The sequence below is a fragment of the Geotrypetes seraphini genome, chromosome 4 (assembly GCF_902459505.1).
Source record: "Geotrypetes seraphini chromosome 4, aGeoSer1.1, whole genome shotgun sequence".
Classification (NCBI taxonomy): domain Eukaryota; kingdom Metazoa; phylum Chordata; class Amphibia; order Gymnophiona; family Dermophiidae; genus Geotrypetes; species Geotrypetes seraphini.
This window is the reverse complement of record NC_047087.1, coordinates 325,472,973-325,500,764: the sequence shown is the minus strand read 5'-3', so window position 1 is coordinate 325,500,764 and position 27,792 is coordinate 325,472,973. Positions and strand designations below refer to the sequence as shown.

At 43.1% G+C, this 27,792-nt stretch overlaps 1 protein-coding gene across 3 annotated transcripts in view; it reads right to left on the bottom strand.

Moving 5' to 3' along the window:
• ABRAXAS2 (abraxas 2, BRISC complex subunit) overlaps nt 1-27,792 on the bottom strand; it is a 209,065-nt gene that overhangs the window by 90,016 nt on the left and 91,257 nt on the right. For all 3 annotated transcript variants that reach the window (XM_033943580.1, XM_033943579.1, XM_033943577.1), the window contains exon 4: nt 15,135-15,201. In XM_033943580.1, the coding sequence (XP_033799471.1) occupies nt 15,135-15,201 (67 nt within the window). The remainder of the gene's footprint in view (nt 1-15,134; nt 15,202-27,792) is intronic.

The window sequence follows — 27,792 nt, the reverse complement described above, 5'->3', positions numbered from 1 at the left end:
CCTGAAGTGGAAGTCTATTCCAGCGATCAACCACTCTTTCGGTGAAAAAGTATTTCCTGGTGTCGCCATGCAATTTCCCCCCCCTGATTTTCCATGGATGTCCTCTTGTTGCCGTCAGACCCCTGAAGAAGAAGATATCTTCTTCTACCTCGATACGGCCCATGAGGTATTTGAACGTCTCGATCATGTCTCCCCTCTTTCTGCGTTCCTCGAGTGAGTATAGCCGCAATTTGTCCAGCCGTTCCTCGTACGGGAGATCCTTGAGTCCCGAGACCATCCAGGTGGCCATTCGCTGGACCGACTCAAGCCTCAGTACATCCTTGCGATAATGAGGCCTCCAGAATTGCACGCAATATTCCAGATGGGGCCTCACCATAGATCTATACAACGGCATAATGACTTCAGGCTTACGGCTGACGAAACTCCTACGTATACATCCTATGATCTGCCTAGCCTTAGATGAAGCCCGCTCCACTTGATTGGCAGTCTTCATGTCTTCACTGATGATCACCCCTAGGTCCCGTTCTGCAACCGTCCTTGCTAGGATCTCGCCATTTAGGGTGTAAGTCTCGCATGGATTTTGACTGCCAAGGTGCATGACTTTGCATTTCTTGGCATTAAAACTCAGTTGCCAGGTCTTTGACCATTGCTCCAATAGGAGTAGGTCGTGTTTCATATTGTCCGTTGTGCTCTTGCTTGTTATATTACACAGTTTGGCGTCATCGGCGAATAACGCTATTTTACCACGAAGCCCCTCAGCCAGGTCCCTTATAAAGATATTGAAAAGGATCGGGCCTAAGACCGAGCCCTGTGGCACCCCGCTGATCACTGCCGTCATTACGGAGGGGGTGCCATTCACCACCACCCTCTGACGCCTACCACCAAGCCAGTCCCCAACCCATTTTGTCAAAGTGTCACCTAATCCCATAGAACTCATTTTGCACAACAACCTGCGGTGTGGGACACTATCAAATGCTTTGCTGAAATCCAAGTATACAATGTCCAAGGACTCTCCAATATCAAGCTTCCCCGTCACCCAGTCAAAGAAGCTGATCAAGTTGGATTGGCAGGATTTCCCCTTGGTAAATCCATGTTGACGGGGATCCCGTAGATTCTCCTCATCCAGGATCTTATCTAATTGGTGTTTGATTAGGGTTTCCATTAGTTTGCTCACTATAGATGTGAGACTCAAGTTTCAAGTTTCAAGTTTTATTTATATTTGATTAATCGCTTAATTAAATTATTTCTAAGCGAGTTACAGTTTGTAAATAAACATGATATTAAAACAGTAAATAACATAAAATATTGAAAATTTAACAATTTATACATTAAATTATAAAAAAAAAAAAAGAGGATAAAACATGTTAGTAAAATATAAAATTACGAATTATATATTATGAAGTACAAAGATCATAAAATTACAGAAATTTTAACTTAACAATTATATACTAAAATAAGAATTCAATAATATAACGGATCTTGACATTTAAAAAGAGCACATGATTAATTTTAAATGTTAAAAGCGTCTTTAAATAAAAAGCATTTTAGATTCTTTTTGAAATCGTTTAAGTTATTTATTTCTCTTAAGTGTAAAGGTAAAGAATTCCAGAGTTGAGGTGCTACTACAGAAAACATATCCTGACGGCGGGTTCCAATGATTTTTAAAGAAGGAATAGTTAGAAGTTTGTGGTTGTTTGAACGTAAAGAACGTGAGGTATTATAGGGGATAAGTAATTTGTTTATGAATTGGGGTTCATTAGTGTCTAAGGTTTTGAAAGTTAACAGTAGAATTTTATAGGTAATCCGATGATTAATAGGGAGCCAGTGTGATTTAATTAAGAAAGGGGTCACATGGTCTGTAGTTCTCAGCCTCTGTTCTGCAACCTTTTTTGTGGAGTGGAATGACGTTAGCCATTTTCCAGTCCAACGGGACTCTACCTGTACTAAGGGAGAGATTGAAGAGAGCGGATAGTGGTTCCGCCAGGACGTCCCCTAACTCCCTGAGCACCCTGGGGTGTAGGTTGTCTGGCCCCATTGCTTTGTTAACCTTGAGTTTAGTCAGTTCACAGTAGACACTGCTTGTTGTAAACTTGAAATTACTAAACGGGTCCACTGAGCCATCCTTTTTCTGTAGCTGAGGGCCGGAACCCGGCGCCTCGCGAGTGAAGACCGAACAGAAGTATTCGTTTAACAATTCAGCTTTTTCCGAGTCTGCTTCTACAAAGTTCCCGTCTGGTTTCCTAAGGCGTACTATCCCGCTTGTGCTGCGGTTTCTGTCGCTAATATACCTGAAGAAGGATTTATCGCCCTTCTTGATGTTCTTTGCTAAAGTTTCCTCCATTCGGAATTTGGCCTCTTTAACTGCTGTTTTGACAGCTCTTGCCCTAGTCAAATAGACTTCTCTAGAGTCCTGAGATCCTGTATGTTTGTAGGAGATGAACGCTTTTTTCTTCTCTTTTATGAGGTCCGAGATCTCCGCTGAGAACCATTGTGGCTTATTGTTCCTGCGCCGTTTACTCACTGATTTTATATAGCGATTGGTCGCCTCCTGAATGGTAGTTTTCAGAGTCGACCACAATTCCTCTACGTTATCTGTTCCTGCTCAGTTTTGTAGTGCTTGATGGATGAAATCCCCCATACCCTCAAAGTTGGCGTTCTTGAAGCTAAGGACCCTGGTCGATGTGTTAGTTTTGGCGAAACCCTTCCTGAGTTTGAACCATATGTGGTCGCTGGAGGCCAACTTATCTCCCACTTAGACCTCAGTGACACTTTCGCCATTGGTAAGCAATAGGTCCAGTATTGCCTGTTCCCTTGTTGGCTCCAATACCAGTTGCCTCAGTTTAGCTCCCTTCATAGAGTTCAATAGTCTCCTGCTGCTGCTTGATGCAGAGGAAAGTGTGTTCCAATCCACATCAGGCATATTGAAGTCTCCTAATAACACTGTATCCCCACGTAAGGTGATATTCTCTATGTCAGCGTTTTTCAACCGCTGTTCCACGGCACACTAGTGTGCCGCGAGATGTTGCCTGGTGTGCCGTACGGTCAGGGCCGCCATCAGGGCAGTACCACCAGTCTAGGGAGAGGGGCGGTCCGCCCCACGTGGACAGGAGAGAGCTGGACGGGGGACACGCGGAGTTCAATACATCTCGAGCCGCGAGGCTCGTCTTCTGTTCTTGCCTGCCCTGCAGCTAACATATAGCCGATCGCAAGCGTTCCCCGATGTCAGCGCTGACGTCGGAGGGAGGGCTTAAGCAAAGCCTGCCCTCCGACGTCAGCGCTGACGTCGGAGAATACTTCCGTTCGGCTATTTGTGCGCGGCAGGGCAGGCAGGAAGCAGAAGACAAGCCTTGCGGCTTGAGCTTCGTTTTGCTGAGAAAGTTGCAAAGATGGGCTGGGAGGCAAACACGGAACACAAAAGGGGGGAGGGAGTGCGTTTTGGACACAAGGCATGAACTTGGGAGAGAGGAAGGGAGGGAAAGAGATGCTGAGGTGGGGAAGGGAATGCGTTTTTGGACACAGAAGAAATGGACTTGGGAGAGAGGAAGGGAGGGAAAGAGATGCTGAGGTGGGGGAGGGAATGCGTTTTTGGACACAGAAGAAATGGACTTGGGAGAGAGGAAGGGAGGGAAAGAGATGCTGAGGTGGGGGAGGGAATGCGTTTTTGGACACAGAAGAAATGGACTTGGGAGAGAGGAAGGGAGGGAATGAGTGTTTGGACACAGAAGGCATGGACTTTGGAGAGAGGAAGGGAGGGAAAGAGATGGTTGTGTACACGGGGAATAGAAGAAAGGAGAATTTTTGGTCATAGGGAGGGAGTGAGGTATAGATAGTGGCATACCAGGGTGGGGGGGGGGCGGTCTGCCCCACCCCGGGTTTACGTCCCAAGGGGGTGCACAGCTGGCCACCCTCCAGTGTTGTCCCTAGGCCGGCAAACTGCGGCTCTTTAGCCACTTGAGTGCCACCGCCGCCAACGGTGTTGTTGGCGGTGGCAGCATTATAAAATACTTTCTTTGTGTTTATTTGATTCCTATTCAAGAGAATTACTTTATATATAGTCAATATAGGCACAGAGTTAAATTTTTTAACATTTTCTAATGGTGGTGTGCCTCGTGATTTTTTTCATGAAACAAGTGTGCCTTTGCCCAAAAAAGGTTGAAAAACACTGCTCTATGTCACCTATTAATTCTATATCTATGTCATCCTGTTGCCTTGGGGGTCTGTATACTATGCCAAGATACAGGCATTTGTCATTCCCCCTGGCCAAATTTACCCAAAGGGATTCCCCTGTGTACCTGATATCTGTGATTCTGGTGACTTTAATATCATCCTTAGTGTATATTGCTACACCTCCTCCCATTCTGCCTTCCCTGTCTTGGCGAAGAAGGTTGTATCCTGGTATCACCATGTCCCACCCGTGGGAGCCAGTGAGCCAGGTCTCAGTTATCGCCACCACATCCAGGTCAGCGTTTCTCATTTCAATCTCAAGTTCCAGGATCTTGTTGCCCAGACTATGGGCGTTGACGTACATAGCCCTCCATGTAGTATGTTTGCTATGCCTCCCTGGGGCTGTTCCCGCTTGAGCTGCATGGACCTTTTCAGTACTACTTGGAGTTTGTGTACCTTCCCTAGACCCAGTATAGCAATGTGTACCTACCCTTTGTTTGAAAGTGTTCGTACCCTGTGGTGGAATACCTGTTTGAGCTACCTTAAATCTTTCAGTATAGCTTGCAATGTGTGTATCCTCCCTAGACCCAGAATTACAATGTAAACCTACCTTAGACTTAGAAATGTGTGTACTCACCCCATACTTAGAAATGTGTTTACTCGTCTCAGTCCCAGACCCAGAATTGTGGTGTTTGTTTACCCCAGTCTCAGAAAAGTATTGATGGCATAGCTCGTCAGATAGGTTGTTTGTGCTTGTACCCTCCCCCATCATACCTAGTTTAAAGCCTTGTGAAGTAGGCGTGCCAGTCGGTGTCCAAGGACGTTCTTCCCTCTTCTAGTCAGGTGTAGCCCATCTGGTCCCTGTAGTCCTAGTAGCGTCTCTCCATGTTGCAGAAACCCGAAGTTCATCTCCTTGCACCAATCTCGCAGCCAGTCGTTAGTCCTCTGGATGCGATTCTCCCTGGCTCTGCCCTTGCCCCTTACAGGGAGGATCGAGGAGAAGACCACCTGTGCATCCATCCTCCTCAGCTTCTCACCCAGGGCTCTGAAGTCTGCCGGCATGCTATCCTGGGTGCTCCTGGCTGTGTCGTTTGTTCCGACGTGTATGAGGATCATGGGGAAGTGATCCTGAAGTTTGAAGAGTCTATCCAGGCAAGCGGTTACATCCCGGATCCTGGCCCCTGGCAAACAGCAAACCTCTCTTGATTGCAAGTCTGGTCTGCAGATTGGTCCCTCGGTGCCCCTCAGTAGCGAATCTCCAATGACAACCACTCTGCGCTTCTTAGGGGTGGGTCGTCCTGTTGTCTCTGGAACTGGAATCTCCTGTTGATCATCTCTCTGTACCTCGTTGTCAGGTCCGACCTGTAGCAGTTGGAATCTGTTCTTCAAGGTGATCTGCGGGGTCGATGTAGAACAGCCCTGTGTGTGAGAGAAAGAGACAGAAGATGAGGAAGGTTTTCTGCGTTTTCCTGTGGAGGAAGTTACCAGTTGCCAGGAGTCAGCATCTCCAGCCTCCTCCTGTATTCCGATGGTTGGTCTGGAGGTATCGGGATTGGTAGTTTGTCTGGGTGTCGTGGGTATGGTCCCGTTAGGTTCCTGTTTGGTGATCTGGGACAGTTCCTGAATGACGCCGTCGATGAAGGTCTCGTCGTCTCGAATGCTTCTTAAGCGCTGGACCTCCTCTCTCAGGTTCCTCAGCTCCAGTAGAAGGTTTTCGTCTAGCTGATTCGTTGCATCCGTCTGTGTAGCGACTGTAGACATTGTAGAGTCCTGTTCCCTTGATTGTTTGTAAGAGATGAATGCTTTTTTCTTTTCTTTGATGAGGTCTGAGATCTCCGCAGTGAACCACTGTGGTTTATTGTTTCTACGGCGTTTACTTACTAGCTTAACATAACGGTTTGTCGCTTCCTGTATGGTGGCTTTCAGAGTCGACCACATTTCATCCACACTATCGGTTTCTGCTTGGCTTTGTAGCATCTGGTGAACAAAGTCACTCATCTCTTGGAAGTTTGTGTCCTTGAATTTGAGGACCTTGGTCAGTGTGGCAGGTTTAGTGAAGCCTTTCCCAAGATTGAACCATATCATGTTATGGTCGCTTGAGGCCAATGTGTCTCCCACCGAGACCTCTGTGACACTTTCACCATTGGTAAGCAACAGGTCAAGTATTGCCTGATCCCTTGTTGGGTCCAACACCAATTGCCTGAGACGTGCTCCCTTCAAAGAGTTCAATAGCCTCCTGCTGCTCCCGGAAGCAGCGGTAAGTGTGCCCCAATCCACATCAGGCATGTTGAAGTCACCTAACAATACCGTGTCCCCACGCAAGGTGATATTCTCTATATCTCCAATCAATTCCATATCCAGGTCATCCTGTTGTCTTGGGGGTCTGTAAATAACGCCGAGATACAGGTATTTGTCCTTCCCTCTGGCCAAATTAACCCAAAGGGATTCCCCCGTGTATTGGACATCTGTGATCCTTGTGACCTTAATGTCATCCTTTGTATATAATGCAACACCACCTCCCAATCTACCCTCCCTGTCCCGGCGAAGCAGGTTGTAACCTGGTATGATCATGTCCCACCCATGTGAGTCTGTGAGCCAGGTCTCAGATATTGCCACCATATCCAGGTCGGCATTACTTATTTCTGTTTCCAGATCCAGTATCTTGTTTCCCAAGCTGTGTGCGTTAACGTACATAGCCTTCCATGTTGTGTTTTTATTATGTCTTAGTGGGGATATTCCTGTTTGAGTTACTTGGACACTTTTAGCATTATTCGCATATTTGGTATTCTCTCTAGACCCAGAGCTATATCTTGTACCTGACCCGGATTCCCCAGACCCAGAGCTACAGTGTGCACCTATCTCAAAAACGGAAATGTGTGTATCCTGTGGGGGAGTTCCTGCATGGGCTACTTGAACTCCTTTCACAAAATTTGCAATGTGTATACCCCTGCTGAACCCAGGACTACAATTTGTACTGCCCTTAGTCCCGGAATTACAGTGTGTACACTCCCCGGACCCAGAATTGCAATGTGTAGTCCTCCTAGATCCTGAATTACAATGTGACCCCGAATTGTAATGTGAACCTTCCCTAGACTCGAAAGTGTGTATACTACTTATCCCAGCCTCATAAAAGTATTGACAGTTTAGCACACCAGGTAGGTAATTTGTGCCCAGACCCTCCCCCAACTTACCTAGTTTAAAGCCCTGTGAAGTAGGCGGGCTAGACGGTGTCCAAGGACATTCTTCCCTCTTCTGGTCAGGTGTAACCTGTCTTGTCCCAGTAGTCCCTGCAATGCATCTCCATGGTGCAGGAATCCGAAATACATCTCCCTGCACCATCCCTGCAGCCAGTCGTTAGCCCTCTGGATGCGATCCTCCCTGGCACCGCCCTTGCCCCTTACCGGGAGGATTGAGGAGAAGACCACCTGCGCATCCATTCTCCTCAGCTTCTCACCCAGGGCCCTGAAGTCTTCAGGTAAGCTGTTTGCGGTGCTCCTGGCGGTGTCGTTGGTCCCGACGTGGATGAGGATCATGGGGAAGTGATCTCGGGGCCTGATGAGTCTGTCAAGGCAAGCGGTTACATCCCGGATCCTGGCCCCTGGCAAACAGCAGACCTCTCTTGATTGCAGGTCCGGCCTACAAATTGGTCCTTCGGTGCCCCTTAGCAGCGAATCCCCGATGACCACCACTCTACGCTTCTTAGGGGTGGGTCGAACTGTTGACTCTGGAACCATCTGCTGAACATCTTCCTGTACCTCGTTGTCAGGACCCTCCTGTAGCAGCTGGTATCTGTTCTTAAGGATGATTTGTGGTGTCGATGTAGAGCTGCCCTGTATGTGAGAGGATATCTTTTTTCTTAAAGAACCTACGGCAACAAGAGGACATCCGTTGAAACTCAGGGGTGGGAGATTTCATAGTGACACCAGGAAGTACTTCTTCACCGAAAGGGTGATCATTGGACTAGTCTTCCACTGCAGGTAATTCAGGCCAGCAGCACGCTGGACTTTAAGAGAAAATGAGATCACTTTAGGGAAGAATTTAGGGGGTAGGTCATTAGATTGGGCAGACTTGGGCCTTGGCCCTTTTCTGCCGTCATCTTCTATGTTTCTATGAAGAAACGCTACGAATCCTCTGTTTTTCCCCGCCATGCACGGAGCACACCGAAACAAGTTTATCCATCGGTAGGTTTTGTTCTTTAACGAACTCAATGAAAGACTTGAATAAATCCTCCCCTCTTGTTGTCTCTTTCATAGGCAAAACAGCAAGACTTTCCTCACGTAGTGTGTCATAGACAGCGTACCTTGCAATCACACTGAACTGGGATAAAAAGCTTATGTCTGTTGATTCATCCAAAGCGAGAGAAAAGAATGGTGCTGCATTTATGTCCTTCACTTGTGTTGCCTCAATTTTTTCCATCATGATGGTACGATCGTGAACAATTCTTGCCGACAGAGGCATGCCTTTTATTCATTTGATTATCTTGTCTTTATCTGAAAAGTTGTCAAAAGGTTCACTGGCAATATCAAGCATGAATGTTTTGGCATACTACCCATCTGTGAATGGCTTTCTATTTCTCACAATTGCTAAAGCACCAGCAAAGCTAGCCGAATTCCAGTCACCTTGTTGGGTCCAAACACGGAGTTGCTGCTGACTAGCTTGCACTCTGCACAGTAGCTCTTGACATGCTTTCTTCCTGCTGATCCCCGCAGGATATTTCGATGCAAATGTAGTATGGCATGTGTCGAAGTGCCGCTTTATATTTGACCGTTTCATCGATGCAATTTTATCATTGCATATTAGACACACTGCAGAACCTGCTCTCTCCACAAAGGCAAATTCCTCTGTCCATTCCGGCTGAAAAGTATGATACTCCTCATCTTTTTTTCTTTTAGCCATATTCTTCAATAAAGGGGTTCTTCAATAAAAGGGCAGGATAGTCAATTACAGGTATAGTTGGTGGGATGGACCCTTACAGGCTGTCAAGGCAGGTTAGGCCCAAGTTGGGGGCTTGATGTTCGGCCACTGGTGGAAAGTGGCATGATTTGTGGCTGCCTGTGGATGCGGTTTCAGGCCCTTTCGGCCACGGATGCTGCGGGGGCCGCAACTGTAGCTAGGCCGAAGTGGAGGCCTCAATTTGTGGCAGTACGTTTTGCTGGCGGGCCACTGACTGTAGCTAGGCAGAAGTGGGGGCCTCAATTTGAGGCTGTATGTTGGCTGCGGGGGCTACCAACTTTAGTTAGACCGAAGCCTCAATTTGTGCCTGTGGCCCATTCTTCCGCAGATGCTGCAAAGTAGGGCGATGGATCACCTGCGAATGTTGCGATGCTGAAGCCGGATACTGCGATAAATTAGAAATACATAGACAAAGGTTAAATTGAACCAGTAAGAAGCTGGACTTTACATACAGTGCACCACAGAAACAGTGACACATGTCTTCTAAAGCAATAAATAAATAGAACATTTTTTTCTACCTTTGTCTTCTATGGTTTCTGCTTTCCTCATTTTCTTGAAACTCTCTTCCTTCCATCCACTGTCTGCCATCTCTCTGCCCCTATATGGCATCTTCTCTCCTTCTATGCCACTTCCAGAAACTGTATGCCTCCCCCTTCCATCTCTCCTTTCACCCCCATTGGTCTGGCATCTCTCTCCTCTCCTTCCTTCTCCCACACCTTTCCTCTGCAATCTTTTCCCTTTTTACCCTCATTTCCTTTTCAATTTATTTTCTGCATCTGTCTAGATTACATTCTTACTACCCTCTCATCAATGTCCTTTTTTACTGTCTACCTAAAACTTGTCACCTCTTTCCCTCACCCCTCCAGTGTTTCCATAACTCAATCCTTTTCTCCCCATCATGTGCCCCCCTTTAATTTATCCCCTCCTTCCATCATGTACCCTTTCTCCAACCCTTCCATCTAGTACCTTCTCCTCTCTCAGTCCACTTCCATCCAGCGTCTGCTCCCCTCTTTCTCTCCTCCCATTTCCTTCCTGCATTTGCTCCCTTATCTCTCCCATCTGCACTTCCATCCAGCATAGGCTCCCTCCTACCATCCAATGTCTGCCCTTTCTCTCGCCATCCACCCCTCTTCAATCAGCATCTGCCCCCTTTCTTTCCCTCCAATATCCTTCCCCCTTATGTCTCTCCCCTTTCTCTGTACATCAATTCCATCAGCACCACCCTTCCATACTACCCTGCCCCCTTTCTTTCCCTCCACCACTCTTCCATTCCAGCAGTCCTGCTCCTTTCTCTCCCTTCATGCAGCAAAGTCCCACGATGACTGTAGCTGCCGGCTGCCAGTCCACCCCCACTCCGACGTACTTGCTCTGGAGCGGACTCAGCATCTGCATGCTGGAAGGTCCCGCGATGACTCATCTGCTAGCTATGCTCCGGAAGAAGTATGTTATGTCGAAGGGGATGGACCCGGCAATGACTGCGTCTGCCGGGTCCACCCCCTCCGACGTAACTTACTTCTTCCAGAGCAGAGCAGGCAGACGAGTCATCACGGGACCTTCCTGCACCTCAGCGCGGCTGCTGACTCTGCTGCAGAGAAAGTAAGTCAGAGGTAACGTGACCATTTATTTTTTTCATCAAAAGGGGACATCTATTAATTGACTGTGTATCCTTTCTTTCATTTCTTTCTTTCTGCACTCAGGCCCAACAATTGTCCCTTTCTATTCCGTCCCTCCTTCCTTCCCATGTCCTTAGTGCCCTAGTGCCTCCTTCTCGTGTCCTTAATGCCCCCAGTGCCTCTGTCCTGTGTCCTTGGTGCCCCCAGTGCCTCCTTCTCATGTCCTTAGTGCCACTAGTGCTTCCTTCCTGTGTCCTTAGTGCTTCCGTCCTGTGTCCTTAGTGCCCCAGTGCCTCCGTCCTGTGTCCTTAGTGCCCCCAATGCCTCCGTCCTGTGTCCTTAGTGCCCCCAGTGCCTCTGTCCTGTGTCCTTAGTGCCCCCAGTGCCTCCGTCCTGCGTCCTTAGTATCCCCAGTGCCTCCGTCCTGTGTCCTTAGTGCCCCCAATGCCCCCGTCCTGTGTCCTTAGTGCCCCCAGTGCCTCTTTCTCATGTTCTTAGTGCCCCCAGTGCCTCTTTCTCATGTTCTTAGTGTCCCCAGTGCCTCCTTCCTGTGTCCATAGAGCCCCAGTGCCCCCATCCTGTGTCCTTAGTGCCCCCAGTGCCTCCTTCTTATGTCCCCCCACTACCTTCCAGATTTTGTCCACCCCCAAAGCCAGCCTCTCTCCTTCCTTTCCCCTGGTCCGCGCCGCTGCAATCTTACCTCCCTGTTGCTGCTGCTAATCGCCGCCGACAATGTCTTCGTTCAGACCTCAATTCTGACGTCGGAGAGGACGTTCCGGGCCAGCCAATCACTGCCTGGATGACCCGGAACGTCCTCTCCGACATCAAGATGTCGGAAAGAAGACATTTTCGGTGGTGATTAGCAGCAACAGCGCGGACCGGGGGAAAGGAAGGGCAGGAGGACTCGGGCGGGTAGCAGGGCAGGAGGACCCGGACCTGCCGCGAGCCAGATGTGGCCATCAAAAGAGCCATAGGTTCCTGACCCCTGCTCTAGGGTATACATATTCAGGGCTTCCAGTTTCTCCTCATACGACTTTTGGCAAGCCTCCTATCATTTTCATCACCCTCCTCTGGACAGCTTCAAGTCTTCTTACGTCCTTCGCCAGATACGGTCTCCAAAACTGAACACAATACTCCAAGTGGGGCCTCACCAATGACCTATACAGGGGCATCAACACCTTTTTCCTTCTACTGCTACTCCACTCTTTATACAGTCCAGCATCCTTCTAGCAGCAGCCACCACCTTGTCACACTGTTTTTTCGCCATTAGATCTTCAGACACTATCACCCCAAGGTCCCTCTCCCCGTCCATGCATATCAGCTTCTCATCTCCCAGCATATACGGTTCCTTCCGATTATTAATCCCCAAATGCATTACTCTGCATTTTTTTACTTTGAATTTGAAATGGCCAGGCATTAGACCATTCCTCTAACTTTTGCAGATCCTTTTTCATATTTTCCACTCCCTCTTCGGTATCTACTCTGTTACATTGGGTTATCATCTGCAAAAAGGCACACTTTTCCTTCTAACCCTTCAGCAATGTCACTCACAAACATACTAAACAGGATCGGCCCCAGCAACGAACCCTGAGGGACTCCAGTACTCACTTTTCCTTCCTCCGAGCGACTTCCATTAACCTCCACCCTCTGACATCTGTCCGACAGCCAGTTTCTGACCCAGTTCACCACTTTGGGTACTAATTTCAGCCCTTCAAGTTTGTTCAAGAGCCTCCTATGAAGAACCGTATCAAAGGCTTTGCTGAAATCTAAGTAAATTACATCTAGCATAAGTCCTCGATCCAGTTCTTTGGTCACCCAATCAAAAAATTCAATCAGGTTCGTTTGGCACGATTTACCTTTTGTAAAGCCATGTTGCCTCAGATCCTGTAACCCATTGGATTCTAGAAGTTCACTATCTTTTCTTTCAGCAACACTTCCATTAATTTTCCAACAACTCGCTAGCCTATAATTTCCCGCTTCATCTCTGTGACCACTTTTGTGAATAGGGACATCCGCTCTCCTCCAATCCCCAGGAACCCAGGAGATTTGTTGAATAAGTTTTTAATTGGACCCTCCAGAAACTCTCTGAGCTCCCTCAGTATCCTGGGATGGATCCCATCCGATCCCATCGCTTTGTCCACCTTCAGTTTTTCAAGTTGTTCATAAACATTTTCCTCCGTGAACAGTGCAGAATCTACTCCATTTTCTTGCGTTACTTTGCCATACAATCTCGGTCCTTCTCTAGGATTTTCTTCTGTGAACATAGAACAGAAATATTTGTTTAGCACGTTTGCTTTTTCCTCATCACTTTCCACATATCGGTTCCTAGCATCTTTTAGTTTTGCAATTCCATTTTTCATCTTCCTCTTTACACTAATATATCTGAAAAAATTTTTGTCTCCCTTTTTTACATTTTTAGCCATTTGTTCTTCCGCCTGTGCTTTCGCCAGATGTATCTCTCTCTTGGCTTCTTTCAGTTTCACCTGGTCTGCACTCCTCTTCTTGGGTTTTTTTTAAATATTTCAGGAACACCAACTCTTTTGCCTTTATTTTCTCAGCCACTAGTTTGGAGAACCATATCAGTTTCCTTTTTCTCTTGCTTTTACTTATTTTCTTCACATAAAGGTCGGTAGCCATTTTTATTGCTCCTTTAAGCTTAGACCACTTCTTTTATGTCCTCCCATCCTAACAGCTCTTTCTTCAGGTACTCTCCCATTTTATTAAAGTCCTTACGTTTGAAATCTAGGACTTTAAGTATCATGCGGCCGCTCTCTACTTTAACCGTTATATCAAACCAAACCGTTTGATGATCGCTACTTCCCAGGTGAGCAACCACTTGAACATTAGAGATACTCTCTCCATTTGTGAGGACCAGATCCAATATCACTTTTTTCCTCGTGGGTTCCATCACCATTTGTTTGAGCAGAGCCTCTTGAAAGGCATCCACAATCTCCCTACTTCTTTCTGATTCCGTAGATGGAACATTCCAGTCCACATCCGGCAGGTTGAAATCTCCCAACAGCAGCACCTCCTCTTTCCTTCCAAACTTTTGGATATCCACAATCAGATCCTTATCAATTTGCTGCGATTGAGTCGAAGGTCAGTAGACTACACCCACATAGATAAAAGTTCCATCTTCTCTTTTTAGAGCGATCCATATCGCTTTTCCTCTCCCCATTCCCTTGCATTTCGGTTGCTTGGATATCGATTTTTACATAGAGAGCTACTCCTCCACCTTTTTGACCATCTCTGTCCTTCCTAAAAAGATTATATCCCGGTATATTTGCATGCCATCCATGGGATTCACTGAACCATGTCTCTGTGATAGCGACAATATTCAGATCTGCCTCTAACATCAGGGCTTGCAAATCATGAACTTTGTTGCTTAAGACTGTGAGCATTTGTGGTCATCGCTTTCCAGCTATTTTTCAGCGGTAATCTCCTTTTTCGTATAGTTTTTTGTTTTGTTTCACTTTCCGTTGCAATGCTAAAAAGTGAGTTGCTGATAAGATGAATACCAGGGTGCCTTCCGCGCATAACTCACTGATTTAGTTGTTAAAGGGGATAGAGCTTGAAAGGTACTTTCGGTTAATCCCTTCCATTTTTTCCATACATTTTCTGATAATCTATCAGAAGAAATGCATGGTAGTACTTTTAGTAGATTGGACCAGAAGAGAGGGCGAGAAAGGAAGCAATGTGGAACTCAGGCTTGACTTATACAATGGTCATAGCATTTTTGGCCATTTTTAGTCCTAAAACTGTCCTCTACTTACACACGAGACCAACTTATAGACGAGAATATATTCTATGAAAGAAACTTCAATTAATACAAATACTGCAGCAAGTCTCATGGGCCCGGATTCTCTAACAAGCACCTTGTCGGGCTGCCTTAAAAGCAGTGCTGATCCCATATCAATCACAGGACAGCACCAGTTAGAGAATCACACCTATGGCAAAGGAAGACATTGGAAATGAAGCCAGGATTTTCCAGGCCTACATTTCCAGCACTTATCTTTAATGTGAATTGCACCTCCGTAGGCGCTTTATGGTGCCTAATGCCATTTCCAGAGTTAGCCACACCTACATTGGCATTAGGTGCCATAAAGCACCTATGGCAGTGTAATTTTGGTGCTGAATTTTTAGGCACCAGTGAGTACCTTGGAAATCAGTGATAACCGCTTAAAATTTGTAGATTTGTGATCTATGAGTGCAATAGATAAATAATCTGTTTTCCTTTTCTCCAGCTAGTGAGCTCCAAAATATCAAACTTCTCATAAACCACTTTCTCTGGATTTCTTTCTGAGACAGAGCCCCACGTGATTACAGAATCCTTCTCTTAAACTACCTTACTCTTCCCAACTCTGACACATGAGGGAAAGCTAAATGAAAGCCGGTAGCACTTACTTTCCTCCGATCTTTCAGAATCTGGTTCAAATGTTCCTCATTAACTTTCCCAGCATAATCATAAAAGCTTCAGAGAGAAAAAAACAGAGATGAGTTATTTACATATGATCAAAAAACATTGTGATCCAACCATCCATGCTTCAATGTGTTACCTCACTGTGCCACACCCTATAGAGCTATCTTATCATGTAAAAGAGGCCAAATTACCTCACGCATTCACTTCACTCCCTCATAACACATTACAACACCCCTTTATACCATGTCAAGCAAAGTCTCCGTATCTAGGTATGTTACCCCATCTGACTACATCATAGCTCACGCTTACCAAGCCAGTCTTGGGAACTCAACAGTGTCATCTAGGGATGCCAAATGGACCTTTTCTGCAGACATTTATTTTGGTACAAGGCACATTGCAATAGACACGCTGACAGCATGTGCTGGGGTAACCATTAGGCATTGCTTAGCACAAGATATGATGTAGCTGAAGTGGAATGTGATCGATTGCACAATACTGTAATACACTTAGGGATGCAATCAATGTGATACAACGAACACCCTCTTTTTCATATGCAACAGATGTTTCTATAAACAGTCAAGATCGATCAGGCACACAGGTATGAGACATCACTGCACATCATTGAGATATAACAGCTCTCTTAGAACGTTACACTTTGTTGTGAATTTTAACCTCCCCCTGAATATCAGTTTCCTCAGTTAATTATCTAGCTCAAGAATGAATACTATATAAGAATAGCCATTCTGGGACAGAGTGATGGTCCATCTAGTTCAGTATCCTGCTTCCAACAGTGGCTAATCCAGGTCACAAGTATCTGGCAGAATTCCAAAGAGTAGCAAGATTCCATGCTACCGATCCCAGAGATAAGTGGCTTTCCCGTTTCTATCTTAATTGGTTTTATTATGATTTTTATTTGTCTTTCCATTCCTGTTGTGTTTAACCTTTAATTGTTGACTCTTTCCTTTCCAAGATTGTATTTCTATCCTACCTTCCCTATTGTATTCATGTCTTAACTTAATTAGTTGTTTTTTTTTGTAACTTATCCCCTTGTTAATTATGTAGGTCTATTTTATGCATATTTTAGATAATGTATTTTACCAATTTGTACATTGCTTAGAATTTGGAATAGGCGATTAATCAAATAATAAATAAACTTGAAACTTGAACTTGAATTTTTGATATCCTTAATGTGTTGATGTTAATTTTAATTGAATTTTAAGTTTTATTTATTGTAAACCACTTTAATACTTTGGTAATAAACAGACTGGATTTGATTTAACTCAAATCAAAAGTCAGAAAGACTTGATTTAAATCATAGTTTTCTACAGATCGGTTTCACCTTCATTTTAACTGCTTGCTCCTCCCTCCGCACACTTAGCTCCTTATGCAGATAGAAAAATTTTGCATCTCGATGCATACAGAATCAACTCTTTATCTCTTAAGTACTAAAGAACAATGGTATTTTATATATTTTATCACATTTTTGTTGTTAAGAAGCAGCATGTTATCTCTGCAGACACAAATTCAAAGTTTTGAGAAATGCAAAACCAAGCATGTGTGATGATATCTTCTAGATAGAAAAATTGCCCCTGACATTATGAATGGATTACTGGAATTCATTTACCAAAAAACTTAAATCTTGCACTTATATACAGCCTCATGCTACACACGCTGGATGGTGTGAATAACATGAAGAAAGACCTGGTGAAACTTGAAGAATGGTCTGAAATTTGGCAGCTAAAATTTAATGCTAAGAAATTCAAGGTCATGCATTGGGGCTGCAAAAACCAAGGGAAACGGTACAGTTTCCTCTGTTTTAGTCCTTCCAAAGCTCCAGAGGTCACTTTCAATCAGTACTATAATGGTTAGGGTGAGGTAAAAATTAATTAAAGTCTTAATATATTCAAATCATAAATTGTCATCTCTTTTGAGTCCATGTCCTGATAATTTCATTCTCATGCATATAGTCCTTGGTTTAGTCTTTTCCAACTTTGCAAAAAAACTAGCATATATGCAAACTAGTCCATATTCAAATTTCCTCCTGGTTTCACCCTAATTTACCCAACAGTTGTGTAAACCAAGGCTTTTCACATAGAAGAATGGAATTCCATCACTCAAGTCTAACTAAATCCTTCTTTGGGACTTTCCTTCTCTCAATGTCATAGGGCAAGGAGAAGAATTCACTACCCACATGGTACGCTCATATGGTTCTCCTTCCCATTTGTTCCCATATATGGTGATTTGGTGTAGGATAGGATGGGGTGGGCATAAATGTGAACTCCACTAATATGGAACATGAGGATGTTGCTGGCCAGACTTTATGGTAGATATCCTGCAAACAACAGGATTGTTGGATAGGCTGAAGTGAGCTTGGAAGGGAACTTCAGCATTTGAAACCTAGGACAATACTAGACTTTTCAGTCTGCGGCCCAGAAGTATAAAAGAAGAGAAGTTAATCAAATCATGTATTTTTTAAATGAGTATCACTAATGGGCAGACTGGATGGACCATTAAGATCCTTATCTACCGTCATTTCATTATGTTATTATGTTAAACGTCTCTATCATATCACCCCTCTCCCGCCTTTCTCCAAATTATACAGATTGAGATCTTTAAGTCTGTTCCCATAGGCCTTATGACAAAGACCACACACCATTTTAGTAGACTTCTTTTGGCCGATTCCATCCTTTTTATATCTTTTTGAAGGTGTGGCCTCCAGAATTGTACACAATATTCTAAATGAGGTCTCACCAGTCTTATACAGGGGCATCAATACTTCCTTTTTCCTACTGGTCATACCTCCCCTATACATCCTAGCATCCTTCTAAGAACATAAGAATAGCCTTACTGGGTCAGACCAAGGGTCCATAAAGCCCAATAGCCTATTCTCCTGGCCAATCCAACTCCTTGGTACCTGGCCAAAACTCAAGGACTAGAAACATTCCATGCTACCGATCCTTGGGAAGCAGTGGTTTCCGCCATGTCTTTCTTAATAACGGACTATGGACTTTTCCTCCAGGAAATTGTCCAAACCTTTCTTAAAACCAGCTACGCTATCTGCTCTTACCACAACCTCTGGCAATGCGTTCCAGAGCATATTCTCTGAATAAAAAAATATTTCCTTCTATTTCCCTGTAATTTCATTAAGTGTCTCCTAGTCTTTGTAATTTTTGATGGAGTGAAAAATTGGTCTATTTGTACCCATTCTACTCTACTCAGGATTTTGTAGACTTCAATCATATCTCTCCTCAGCTGTCTCTTTTCCAAGCTGAAGAGCCCTAACCTTTTTAGTCTTTCCTCATATGAGAGGAGCTCTTCTTTGAACCTTTTCTAGTGCCGCCATATATTTATTGAGATAAGGAGATCAGAATTCAATGCCATACTCCAGCTGAGGTCGCACCATGGAGCGATACAGGGGTATTATAACATTCTTAGGCTTGTTAACCATCCAATTTCCTAAGATCTGCCTGCAATTTTTCACAATCTGCATGCGTTTTAACAACTTTGAACAGTTTAGTGTCATCTGCAAATTTAATCACCTCACTTGTTATTCCAATTTTCAGATCATTTATAAATAACTAAAATAGCATCGGTCCCAGTAAAGATACTTGTAGAACTCCACTGTTACTCTCCTCCTTTGAGAAAAAAATGACAATTTAACCCTTCCCTCTGTTTTCTTTTTTTTTTTTATTATTATTTATTGAATTTTTCAATTAAGTACAGAATTGTGCTTAACAGGTAATATAACGATATTAGTACATCCAATCATCTATTGGGTTAAACAGAAGTAAATCAACAAGCAATATTTAACTTAAACATAGTCCTCAAATTAAAGAGGAGGAGAGAAATAAAAAAGAAACTCTTCCAGGAAAGAGAACATATTATCATAATAAAAGGAAATTAAAGTGAGACCGATGGCAAAATAACAGACTTGAATTATTCCAGAAATCACTGGGGTGCAAATGAAATTCCTTTCCCTTCTAAAAAGAAACGTAATTGATCTGGATCATAAAAAATATACTTATTGTTTTGGAATACAACAAAACATTTGCAGGGAAATCTTAACTGAAAGGAAGCACCTAATGAAACAACTTTGTCCCGATATGTAAGAAACTCTTTCCTTCTTGACTGAGTCCATTTAGAAACATCCATATATATATATATATATTCTTTCTCCCAAAAAAGAAACTTGTTTTAAATTGTAGTAAAGTTTCAAGATCATTTCTTTATCCTTATGAAATACTAAGGAAACTATTAATGTAGCTCGTCCAGACAATTCAAGATTTGATGATTCCAAAAATGCTGATAATTCTTGTTCAGTTATATTGATTTCCTTTACTGTTCTTTTTAGATAATAAATCTTTTGCAAAGGTGGTATATTCAGTTCTGTAATTTTTAATATAGAAATCAAAAAGTCCTTGAAAATTTTTCTAGGAGTTTTAAATTTAGACATTGGAAAGTTTAAAAACCTTAAATTTAAACTCCGATTTTGATTTTCCAAATTTTCAATTTTGCAAAGCAGGAAAACTTTATCCATTGCTTGCTGTTTATTTACAGTTTTAATCTCCATTATACATTTTTGAATATCCCCAACTTGCTTCGTTTGATCTTGAAAGTCTATTTCCAATTTTTTAACTTTAGTTGAAACATCAGCCATGAGAGATATGAATCCCATACATACTGTCTGAAGATTTTCTATAGCTCCCCATAGTGAGTCCAGAGTAACCACTGCCAGTTTCACGAGCGGCTTGAGCAGAGGTAACCTAGGATCCCATTCTCCTTCCCGGGTCTCACTTCCCCCAAACACTACCACTCGACTGCAGTGCTCCTCCTCCCTCTACAATCTTCTCCGGGATCACAGGCAGCGATGTCTCCTCCCCTCTCGGCTGCTCCCGAGGTCCCTCCAAACGAAGGCCGACTTCAGTTGCTTCTCCCGGAGGAGAGGGAGGGTCAGATTCCAAAGGGCTCAGTGAAGTCTCACTTTCCATGCTGGGCTGCTCCTGGAGCTCAGCTGTGGACACACCCAACGCCGTCGGGACTGAAAAAGTTGTACTTCCAGTCTGACGCGGTGTCGAAGTCGCTGACAGAGGAAGAGGGATATTCCTCTGCCCTCCCCTTCTCTTAGGCATCAAATCGGTATGTAAATAAAAAGTTTTTAAGGACAAGTTAAGCCTCTAGAGTGGGAGCTTAGACACACATGTCCATTCAAATCGCTATCTTGTTTCCCTACCCTCTGTTTTCTATCTGATAACCAATTCCTAATCCACAACTGAACTTTCCTACATATCCCATGACTCTAATTTAGTCGGGAGCCTCTTATGAGAAACTTTGTAAAAAGCTTTCTGAAAATCTAGATACACTACACCAACCGGCTCTCCTTTTTCCACATATTTATTCACACCTTCAAAGAAGTCAAGCAAATTGCTGAGGCAAGATCTCCCTCAGCTGAACCCATGCTGACTCTGTGTCATTAAATAATGTTTGTCTACGTGTTTCACAATTTTATTTTTAATAATTGTTTTCACCATTTTGCCTGGCACTGAAGTCAGGTTTATTGGTCTGTAATTTTCAGGATCTCCCCTGGAACCCTTTTTAAAAATTGGGGTAACATTGGCCACCCTTCAATCTTCAGGTACTACAAATGATTTTAGTGACAGGTTACAAATCACTAACAGCAGGTCAGCAATTTCATGTTTGAATTCTTCTAGTACCCTGGGATGTGTACCATCTGGTCCAGGCGATTTATCACTTTTTAACTTATTGATTTGGGTTAGTACATCTTCCAGATTTACCAAGATTTCTTTCAGTTCCTCCACATCATCATACTTGAAAACCATTTCCGGTTCAAGTAGATCTCTCTTACATCTTCTTCCGTAAAGACCAAAGCAAAGAATTCATTCAGGCTCTCCACTATGGCCTTAACCTCCCTGAGCACCCCTTTTGCTCCTTGATCATCCAACGGTCCTACGGATTCTGTCACAGGTTTTCTAATTTTGATGTACCTAAAAAAATTGTTATGAGTTTTTGCCTTTTTTGCAAGTTCCTCTTAATATTCTTTCTTAGCTGTCTTTATCAATGATTTGCATCTAACTTGCCAGTGCTTGTATCTCTTCTTATTTTCTTCATTCGGATCCTTTTTCCATTCTTTAACAGATGTTTTTGGCTCAAATAGCCTCTTTCATTTCACCTTTTAACCATACTGACTCTTGTTTTCTCTTCTTTCCACCTTTGCTGATAAGTGGAATTCATTAATTTTATTTATTTATTTAAAATTATTTGTAGCCCTCCTATCTACAAATCTAGGCAGGGAACAATGTAAACATACAAAATCAGCAAAAAACAAACAACAAAATGCAATAGCAATACACATTAAAAAAAAATCATAAAACATCCGAACATCTTTACACAATCATAAAATACATCTTCAAAAAGACAGTTCAAAGCTGGTACCAACCACAGCCTAACACTGAAAGATAGAATCTCATACACCTACACAGCTGGTGCCAAAAGCAAGTGCAAATAATACAGTTTTTACCTCTTTTCTAAATTGACAAAGCATGGTCAATTGACGCATAGAAAATGACAGGGCATGCCACAGAACCAGACCCCGAACCGAAAACATGGAATTCCTATTGCCAGCAAGTTTTACTAAGGATGGAATTTCCAATGTCAAACTGTCAGCAGACCGCAACTCATGGGTAGGAGAGTACCATCGAAAGAGTGAGCGAACAGCTATAGGACAATTGCTTTGAAGCACCTTGAACATCAAACACAAAATCTTAAATTCTACCCGCATCTCTATGGGAAGCCAATAAAGCGCACATAATATTGGGGTGATATGGTCAAATTTGGACACATGAGCAATAAGACGAGCAGCGGCATTTTGTGCCATCTGCAAGACACGCAAAACACATTTAGGCAACCCTACATAAATAGAGTTGCAGTAATCCAACAACGGTGTTATCAATAATGTAACAACTGTATGAAACTTGTCATCTGATAAATAACGCAGCTTCCTCAGTAAACACAACTTGAATAACACACTGGAAATCACACCCTTGATGCGGGCCTTAAAAGACAAGGATGAATCAAACATAACTCCCAGATATCTACATTGCTGACGTACAAAAATGGCCTCCCCTGCTAAACAAATTTCAGAGGGACATAAAGCCAAGTTCTTCCCACGGGCCAAAAATAATACTTCAGTTTTTGAAACATTCAATTTTAGATGGTTTTGCTTCATCCACTCCCGAATGACATCAAAACAATCATTCAAATATGAAACTGCTTCATCCTGCGATTTTTCAACGGGGATCAAAAATTTAATATCTGGTCTGGGCTTTCACGATGGCATTTTTAAATAACATCCACCACTGGTCTACAGTCCTAACCTTTTCAACTGATCCATTTAGCTTCTTTTTAACCATTTTCCTCATTTTATCAGTCGCCCTTTCGAAAATGAAATGCCTCTACAGTAGATTTCTTTTGGGACATAACTCCCAGTATCATAAGAATATAAGAATAGCCTTACTGGGTCAGACCAATGGTCCATCAAGCCCAGTAGCCTGTTCTCACAGTGGCCAATCCAGGTCCCTAGTACCTGGCCAAAATCCAAAGATTAGCAACATTCCATGCTTCCGATGCAGGGCAAGCAGTGGCTTCCCCCATGTCTTTCTCAATAACAAAATATGGACTTTTCTTCCAGGAAATTGTCCAAACCTTTCTTAAAGCTAGCTATACTATCCGCTATTACCACAACTTCGAGCATGTGTTCCAGAGGTTATTCTCTGAGTGAAAAAATATTTCCTCCTATTGGTTTTAAAATTATTTCCCTGTAACTTCATCGAGTGTCCCCTAGTCTTTGTAATTTTTGACGGAGTGAAAAATCGATCCACTTGTATCCATTCTACTCTACTCAGGATTTTGTAGACTTCAATCATATCTCCCCTCAGCTGTCTCTTTTTCAAGCTGAAGAGCCCTAATCGTTTTAGTTTTTCCTCATACAAAATGAGTTCCATCCCTTTATCATCTTGGTCACTCTTCTTTGAACCTATTCTAGCACCACTATATCTTTATTGAAATAAGGAGACCAGAATTGAATGCAATACTCCAGATGAGGTCGCACCATGGAGCGAACCAGGGGCATTATAACATTCTTAGACTTGTTAACCATCCCTTTTAAAATAATTTCTAGCATCCTATTTGCTTTTTTGGCCACTGCCACACATTGGGCGGAAGATTTCATCGTATTGTCTGTGATGACACCCGGATCCTTTTTTGGGCACTAATTCCCAAGGTGGACCCTAGCATCCGGTTAACTGTGATTCAGGTTATTCTTCCCAATGTGCATCACTTTGCATTTGTTCACATTAAATGTCATCCGCCATTTGGACGTCCAGTCTTCCAATTTCCTAAGGCCTGCAATTTTTCACAATCTGCATGTGTTTTAACAACTTTAAACAGTTTACTGTCACCTGCAAATTTAATCACCTCACTCATTGTTCCAATTTCCTGATCATTTATAAATAAGTTAAATAGCACCGTTCCCAGTACAGACGCCTGCGGCAATCCACTGTTTACTCTCCTCCATTGAGAAAAATGACCATTTAACCCTACCCTCTGTTTTTTATCCGATAACCAATTCCTAATCCATAACTGAACTTTGCTACATATCTCATGACACTTTAATTTTCTCAGGAGCCTCTCATGAGGAACTTTATCAAAAGCTTTCATAATATCTAGATACACTATATCAACCAGCTCACCTTTATCCACATGTTTATTCACACCTTCAAAGAAGTCAAGCAAATTTATGAGGCAAGATCGTCGGCTGACTCCATCTCATTAAATCATGTTTGTTTACGTGTTCCACAATTTTATTTTTTATAATTGTTTCTACCATTTTGCCCGGCACTGAAGTAAGGCTTACCAATCTAATTCCCCGGATCTCCCCTGGAGCCCTTTTTAAAAATCGGCATAACATTGGCCACCCTCCAATCTTCAGGTACTACAGACGATTTTAGCAACTTGAGTACTGCATCCAGTATTGGTCGCCGTACCTTAAGAAGGATATGGCGTTACTCGAGAGAGTTCAGAGGAGAGCGACACGACTGATTAAGGGAATGGAAAATCTTTCATACGCTGAGAGATTGGAGAACCTGGGTCTCTTTTCCCTGGAGAAGAGGAGACTTAGAGGGGATATGATAGAGACTTACAAGATTATGAAAGGCATAGAGAGAGTAGAGAGGGACAGATTCTTCAAACTTTCAGAAAATAAAAAAACAAGAGGGCATTCGGAAAAGTTGAAAGGGGACAGATTCAAAACGAATGCTAGGAAGTTCTTCTTTACCCAACGTGTGGTCGACACCTGGAACGCGCTTCCAGAGGACGTTATAGGGCAGGGAACAGTATCGGGGTTTAAGAAAGGATTGGACAATTTCCTGCTGGAAAAGGGGATAGAAGGGTATAGATAGAGGTTTACTACACAGGTCCTGGACCTGTTGGGCCGCCGCGTGAGCGGACTGCTGGGCGCGATGGACCTCAGGTCTGACCCAGCAGAGGCATTGCTTATGTTCTTATGTTCTTATGTTCCAGATCACTAACAGCAGGTCAGCAATTTCATGTTTGAGTTCTTTTAGCACCCTGGGATGTATACCATCCGATCCTGGTGATTTATCACTTTTTAACTTTTTAGTACATCTTCTAGATTCACTAAGATTTCTTTCAGTTCCTCAGCATTATCGCCCTTGAAAACCATTTCTGGTTCAGGTAGATCTCTAACATCCTCTTCTGTAAAGACTGAAGCAAAGAATTCATTTAGTCTTTCCGCTTTCCCTGAGCACCCCTTTCACTCCTTGATCATCCAACGGTCCCACAGATTCCCTCATAGGCTTTCTGCTTCTGATGTACTTAAAAAAACTGCTATGGGTTTTTGCCTCTTTTGCAAGTTTTCTTTTCATATTCTTTCTTAGCTGTATTTATCGATGTTTTGCATCTAACTTGCCGGTGCTTGTGTTTCTTCTTATTTTCTTCATGTCGGCTCCAGTGCACCTCCCTTCCCTGTAGTAAAGCAGCTCAAGATCTCAGGGGGTTTTAACTGCTTGCCTTGTTGTTTTGTTGCAAATTAACATACATGGAGTGGAACGTAATAGAGGAGTTACAGATTTGGTTGTTTATACATACATATGGGTTACAGTTGGACAACACAGAGTAAGGCAGTTGAGAGAAGTTGCAAACTTGGTTATTAATATAGACTTATGTTTCAGATAGAATTACTGCTTTACAATGCATTTGAACACTTTTATATATGTATGGAAAGGGTTCAGAGCTAAAGTCCTGAGCAAGTAGGTGGGAAGGGTAGGAAAGGGGGATTTGTTCAGAAATGTTTGGGGCTTGCATAGAACTAAAACTACACTGGCACTGGTATGGTAATCTTTGATGTTTGTTTTGAATTTTAAAATAAAAGAAAAAAACAAATACAGGTGGAAATAAAGAAGTAAATAAGAATAATAATAAATTTATTCTTGTTTACTGCCCATCCACAAAGTTCCAGGCGGTTAACATCAAAGAAGAACTGTACAATCAGTGAAAGGTACATCAAATTAATGAGAATGAATGACAAGATAAAGAATACATAGTTATTTATCAAACAAATGTGTTTAAAAAACTTTCTAAAAACGTTATAAGAATCAGTTTGACAAATAAGCGGTAAAAAAAAACAACAGGTAAATGAATGGGGTGGGGAAGGGGCGTGGGAGGGCTAGGGGGCCCAGTATACTTGTGTGCCTAGGAGCCCTCAAAGAATTAATCCTGCCCTGGATTCCACAGGGGTCTATGCTGGGACTGCTGCTTTTTTATTTTTATTATTTATCACTTTTCTTATTAACAATCAAGTATAATATATAACAACTTGAATTAGATCAATAATTTCCAAAGACAAAAGAAAAAACAAAGCAGAAAAGTTTCTGTTCACTTATATCGACCACAATACTTTGAGAACGGACTTCAGGAAATACAAAGAAATTATACAATTAATCAAATGAGAATACAGCAATACTCAGTTGGCACTAAAGCCAGATGTTGCATCCTCTCTAGATTCTACAAATTCTAACAGCTTTTTAGGCTCCAAAAACAAGTAATTCTTTGTCTGATACATAATAAGCATTTCACAGGAAATTTCAACAAAAAAGTTGCCCCCAGGGCTAGGACTCTTGGCCTTAATGCCAAGAGTTCCTTTCTACGCCTCTGGGATCTCTGAGACATATCAGGAAATATTCGCACTGTAGAGCCCAAAAACTGATCATTTATATGTCGAAAATAAAGACGCAGTATATATTCTTTATTACTTTCTAAAGCAAGAGTTATCAGCAAGGTTTTCCTTTCCATTATGACCACAAGTGAACTTTCCAAAAAAGCTGTTAAATTCATATCCACCACTTTATCAACTTGAGCCTCATTAGGAATAGAAACTCCTGCTGGTTTCTTCATTTGAAGGTAATTAGCTCTCACAATTGGAGGCAAATTATCCGTTGGACTAGCAAGAATTTCTGTAAAGTACTTTCTTACCATCGCCAATGGAGAAATCAAAGGACACTTAGGAAAACTCAAAAGATTCCATTTTCCTTGCCATAAAAATTCTTTCCTTCACCAATTCATTTTCTACTACTTTCATGTCTCGAATCTTTTCTTCTTGTTTCTCCAACTTTTCATTTACCTTTGTAAGGGCTAAAGTTTGTTGCTCAACTTTAGAAAAAACAGTTCCACAATCAGTACTTAAAGTTGAAAAAGAAAGTTTGAGGTTAGCATCCATTACTGATATGGCCTGCCATAATGGTTCCAAATTGATTTTTGGGGGGGTTTTCAAGGACCCCAAAATGAATGGAAGAAACTCCAGAAGCACCTCTCACCTCTGCTCCAGTGCTTGGACAGGAGAGCCTCCAACACTGAGGTCTGAAATCTCCATTCTGGGTTTGGCTAGCTCAGTATCTCCAAGCATTAGTGTGCTTCCTGGTTGGGGGCGGGACCAGCCGCTGCTCCGGGCTTAGAGAAGCCAGGATCACCTGAAATCAACAGGCTCTCCCCCGAAGTAGTGCAAAACGGTTCACCGGAGAGGGAAAAGGCTGCCGGTATAGAAACATAGAAAGATGACGGCAGATAAGGGCCATATAGCCCATCAAGTCTGCCCACACTATTTACCCACCCTCTTAAGTCTTCTGACCCCTTAAGTATAATTGTAATTATACTGTCACTCTACTGACCCGCTCATTCAAGTCCTAGTGACCCTATCCCTTGGCATGACCCCGTAGGGATCCCACATGGGTATCCCATTTGTTCTTGAAGTCTGGGATGCTGCGTGCCTCGACCACCTGCACTGGAAGCTTGTTCCAATGCTCGATCACTCTCTCCGTGAAGAAGTACTTCCTTGCGTCTCCACGAAACTTCCCTCCCCTGAGTTTGAGCGGATGTCCTCTTGTGGTCGAGGGTCCCCTGAGAAGAAAGATATCCTCTTCCACCTCGACCCGTCCCGTGATGTACTTAAATGTCTCAATCATGTCTCCCCTCTCCCTACGCTCTTCAAGAGTGTAGAGCTGCAATTTGCTCAGTCTTTCCTCGTATGGGAGACCCTTTAGCCCCGAGACCATC